Source organism: Mytilus californianus, unplaced genomic scaffold, assembly GCF_021869535.1.
Source record: "Mytilus californianus isolate M0D057914Y unplaced genomic scaffold, xbMytCali1.0.p SCAF_2, whole genome shotgun sequence".
NCBI classification, from domain to species: domain Eukaryota; kingdom Metazoa; phylum Mollusca; class Bivalvia; order Mytilida; family Mytilidae; genus Mytilus; species Mytilus californianus.
The window spans coordinates 108,850,281-108,855,881 of record NW_026262668.1 but is presented as its reverse complement, the minus strand read 5'-3'; the positions used below and the strand labels follow the sequence as shown (position 1 = coordinate 108,855,881).

The 5,601-nt window shown below is 33.0% G+C and overlaps 1 protein-coding gene across 1 annotated transcript; it reads right to left on the bottom strand.

Moving 5' to 3' along the window:
* Window positions 1-3,512: 3,512 nt before the first annotated feature.
* On the bottom strand, window positions 3,513-5,013 carry LOC127730724 (neuronal acetylcholine receptor subunit alpha-3-like). Its single transcript, XM_052239241.1, has one exon. The coding sequence runs from the start codon at window positions 4,935-4,937 to the stop codon at window positions 3,639-3,641; it is 1,299 nt and encodes a 432-aa protein (XP_052095201.1). The 5' UTR covers window positions 4,938-5,013; the 3' UTR covers window positions 3,513-3,638.
* Between the last annotated feature and the right edge of the window lie 588 nt (window positions 5,014-5,601).

Here is a 5,601-nt window from a genome sequence, read left to right as displayed (position 1 = left end):
ACAGCACAAACAACATTTTCCAAAAGACCAAATGAGTGAAAAGGTATATTTTAACAAAACGCATTTGTCTAGCAGGTCGAACAACTGATGTTCTTAAACCCTGCTGACTGCCATTGGCGATTGTCAAATAAACGGATCACCGATGTAATAAATGGATCTTAATTATAAATTAAATACTAAACAGAAAACAATAAACTCGCGGAAAAGATGGTATACCGCAAACAAAAGGTGCAAAGGTTTTTGTACACCATATCCGGATTTCGACAATTAATGTCTCTTCAGTGATGTTAGGAATCGAAACGGTATTTGGAAGGCCACATAATTTACCTCAATTTAGGATAGACTCTTAAATTTTGAAAGAGTCAAAATAGGATGAACGGATCATATAAACCCGAAGGCAAATATAATACAAGCCCAAACGAAAAAATATAAACAAGTCTAAATTGAAAACAACGTTCAAACCTATGATTGCGTTGGATAAAAACCGCAATTTTTATACGTGTGCATGCAAAACAAATTTCTCGGTAGAGGGGTCTAAATACAGCACAAACAACATTTTCCAAAAGACCAAATGAGTGAAAAAGTATATTTAACAAAACGCATTTGACTAGCAGGTCGAACAACTGATGTTCTTAAACCCTACTGACTGCCATTGGCGATTGCCAAATAAACGGATCACCGATGTAATAAATGGATCTTAATTATAAATTAAATACTAAACAGAAAACAATAAACTCGCGGAAAAGATGGTATACCGCAAACAAAAGGTGCAAAGGTTTTTATACACCATATCCGGATTTCGACAATTAATGTCTCTTCAGTGATGTTAGGAATCGAAACGGTATTTGGAAGGCCACATAATTTACCTCAATTTAGGATAGACTCTTAAATTTTGAAAGAGTCAAAATAGGATGAACGGATCATATAAACCCGAAGGCAAATATAATACAAGCCCAAACGAAAAAATATAAACAAGTCTAAATTGAAAACAACGTTCAAACCTATGATTGCGTTGGATAAAAACCGCAATTTTTATACGTGTGCATGCAAAACAAATTTCTCGGTAGAGGGGTCTAAATACAGCACAAACAACATTTTCCAAAAGACCAAATGAGTGAAAAAGTATATTTTAACAAAACGCATTAGACTAGCAGGTCGAACAACTGATGTTCTTAAACCCTGCTGACTGCCATTGGCGATTGCCAAATAAACGGATCACCGATGTAATAAATGGATCTTAATTATAAATTAAATACTAAACAGAAAACAATAAACCCGCGGAAAAGATGGTATACCGCAAACAAAAGGTGCAAAGGTTTTTGTACACCATATCCGGATTTCGACAATTAATGTCTCTTCAGTGATGTTAGGAATCGAAACGGTATTTGGAAGGCCACATAATTTACCTCAATTTAGGATAGACTCTTAAATTTTGAAAGAGTCAAAATAGGATGAACGGATCATATAAACCCGAAGGCAAATATAATACAAGCCCAAACGAAAAAATATAAACAAGTCTAAATTGAAAACAACGTTCAAACCTATGATTGCGTTGGATAAAAACCGCAATTTTTATACGTGTGCATGCAAAACAAATTTCTCGGTAGAGGGGTCTAAATACAGCACAAACAACATTTTCCAAAAGACCAAATGAGTGAAAAGGTATATTTTAACAAAACGCATTTGACTAGCAGGTATATATATATAGAGTCTATAAGAATCTACCAACCAGTAAACTTAATAGGTATTGGATCATCAAAATTGACAATACTTCACAAACAGGGAAAATTATATGAGTCTAAAAGATTGCGTAACAATACCGATAAATAGATGGAAAACAAAACAATATATATATATATATATAAACAAGTCTAAATTGAAAACTACGTTCAAACCCATGATTGCGTTGGATAAAAACCGCAATTTTTATACGTGTGCATGTAAAACAAATTTCGTTGTAGAAGGGTCTAAATACAGCACAAACAACATTATCCAAAAGACCAAAAAAGTGAAAAAGTATATTTTAACAAAACGCATTTGACTAACAGGTCGAACAACTGACGTTCTTAAACCCTGCTGACTGCCATTGGCGATTGCCAAATAAATTGATCACAAGATGTAACAAAATGGATCTTAACATTAATTAAATACTAAAAAGAAAACAATAAAGTTGTTATACCACAAACATGAGGTGCAAATATGTGTGCACCAGATCCGGATTTCGACAATAAATGTCTCTTCAGTGATATTAGGGATCGAAACGGTATTTGGAAGGCCATATAATTTACCTGAATTTAAGATAGACTCTTGAATTTTAAAGAGTCAAAATAGGATGAACGAATCATATATGTGTCTCATTTCTCATATTTGATTCATAAAATACTGAAATGTATATCAAAATTACAAAAAGTCCGAAAGAAACAATTTACAATGCATGGACTCGTTATAATGTATCAGTATTTCGAAAACCTCCACCAGCAGTGGCATCAACCCAATGGTTGTAAACAAAACTCATCATAGATAATAGGCTTATAATTTTGTACGCAGACGAGCGTTTCGTCTACAAAAGACTAATCAGAGACACATGTTTAGATTTTGTTACAATTTAATCAATATTCCAATATCAGCGCAACAAGCTTATAATTTCATTTTCTTAACAAATAATGAATATAAGGTAATATGTATTTGCATGCGTATTAAAAATAACATAGTTTAACAGACAATTTTAAGAAAATGATTAACTTTTGAAATAGATTGTACTTTATGTGAAGGTGATGATAGAACGTTGCTTCATAGACTGTACTATATAAAAAGGTGAGAATGGAACGTTGCTACAAAGACTGTACTTTAAATGAAGGTGAGGATGGAACGTTGCTACATAGACTGTACGTTATATAAAGATGAGAATGGAACGTTGCTACATAGACTGTACTATATATAAAGGTGAGAATTGGACGTTGCTACAAAGACTGTACTTTATATGAAGGTGAGGATGGAACGTTGTTACATAGACTGTACTCGACTTGCAGAAAACAATAGAATGTTACTACATAGAAAATTTAAAACGGGTTAATTTAAGTCATCGTATTTTTGTCGTAAAGACTCAACCTAAGTGAAAGTCAAAGTATGAAGCAGATCAAAACCCAGTTGTCAGTTGTATCTATGGTATTCTTTATTTCAGTTTTAATTGGATATGAGAGATAAAAAGTTAAAATAAAACTTTTTAAATTTCATAAGCGGAACATTAAGTTAAAGGATAATGCTAGCCTAATTCATTTTATACAGAATAAATGATAACAGGAATTACTTAAATTATTGGACATTACAACAAACCACATTAATCGCAACCAATCTATTCCTTCGCGATTATAGACGCACGAAAAAGAAAAATAACAATGAACAAAACAGAGTCCTAATAGCCCGACTTTGTAAAGACACAACAAGTGCTGGGGTTACACAAGTTTGTCGTGCGCACATGTCTTCTCTGTTGGCTATGTAGACAATACACCGTAAAAACATTTTCACAAATAGTATGTGTTTGCTTTATTCGAATAAACAAAATTAGGTGAAAAGATGAAAACAGCTGTGAATGATTATGATTGATTGATTGTCGGCTGCTTAACGTCCAGTGTGAATGATTATGAAGTTCCCTGTACAACATCAATGATAAACATTAAGTTGGTACCAATAAACATCATCATATAAAATATAAGTGAAATATAATCAAATGTTTTCGAGACATCTTGCCATGTAATTTCTTTTTCATTTCCATGCGAGTCATTAACTTTCTCGTTCCTAAATAAAACTTCACCTTTCTCTTCGTGTCTTCCAGTCCCAGTACTTTGGCCATCGTGCACTCTGTTTTTAGCTCGACAGCAAAGCTGGAATGTAACAATTTTCTTCATCCAATTTGGAATTGGCTCATCCTCTGATTTGAAATAAAATCTAGAGCTCACGATGACGGATCCTACAATTAAACCACTCATCATGAAATCAATCATAAGAAATATACAAATAGCAGAGAGTCTAGGTAAAGCGGTGGCCGGAAGTAGCTCTTGTGCGATCGTTAGATATAATACTACCGCTAATAAAAGAGTTACCGCAAATCCAATCCTTTCTCCAGAGTCAGTCGGCAGGAGGAAAACACCAATGTTCAAGAGAACAAGGAAAACACATGGAAGTATTAAAGTAATCGTTAAGAACAGTGAACGTCTCTTAAAGTAGAAGGTAAAATTTGCCATTGGTGTTCCTGTAGTAGATACCGTAACAGACGTTTTACTTAGATCCCATTCACTATTCGTAGAATATAATGATGTCTGAAGTGTTGAATTTAGCGAGTTAAAAATAATGTCTTGAGAATCATGTCCCCATGTTATTATTATCAAAGTACATTTTTGAGTATCGAAAGGAAAGTACGTTATATCGAAGCTGCAGCTGAACTTCAAATTTTGTCCAGGAAGCCATGTAACTTGTCCGTTATAACGGACGTACAAGGATAAGTCATCCATACCGAACATGGTCATTTCTTGTGCACTATTTGAGTTTATTAAGGGAGGTTTCCAAATAACATCTTCAGGTAACACAATATACTCTGCATTGCCGTGATCGGCAGGAGTCCATGACATATTATTATCGGTCCACTGAATGTCAAAATAACCAGTTATAGAAACTGTTCCGTCAACTTCATTAACTTCCTGCAGGTTTATTATATAAAAGTCTATAGATATCACTGTAGAACTGCTTAAATCTACCTCTGGTCTTAAGTACTTGTTATGTCCGGAGGTAAGTGTTTTGTACAAAGTATCCATGTCATCAAAAGATGTTGCATCGGTAAGAGAAAGAATACATACACAAAGAATTATAGATTTGCATCTTGCTTTCTGATTATTAATGAACTCCATGTATATCAATCGATATTTATTATCATTTAACTTCATATGCTAATTTCAACTGAAGTAAAACTAAGAAGTCTTTCGCAATACTAGTTAACGTTGATAATAATTTAAATGAATACAAGTTTATTATGAATTTAATTAAGTTAATGACCCACGTGTTGACGTAGCATAAAACAACTAGTGTAGATATCAAAACCTATTCAAACTTAATGGAGCTTTGAAATAAATTTTGAGCGACAACTAAATCTGAATGTATGTGGTACTTGATAGAGTCACTTGTCATATAGACAACGTCATTCGATTCGTTAAAAAGAGAAACACTTGAAACTAAGTGTTTGGTTTGAAACTTGATCGCAAAATAAATAAATAATAATCTGAATGGCCGTGACTACAATACAATAGAACAAATCAAACCATTTATATTTTCCGTGGAGCAATTAATATATTGATAATTTTATCTCATTTGTTTTATATTTGTTTTACCACTGGACGATAAGCAAACAAAAATCAGTCAATTAATATCTATATTTGTAAAAATTAACTAAGAAATGTTGACAAGAAACGAAATTTCAAATAATCATTTCTGGTTTTTTGTATTCGGATTACGTAAAAAATGAAGTGAATAAGTTGGAAAAGTTCGTTGTCGTAAAAGATGCATTTCTGCTTTCAAATTGTAATCACATAGACAAAACTGAAAAATTCACAA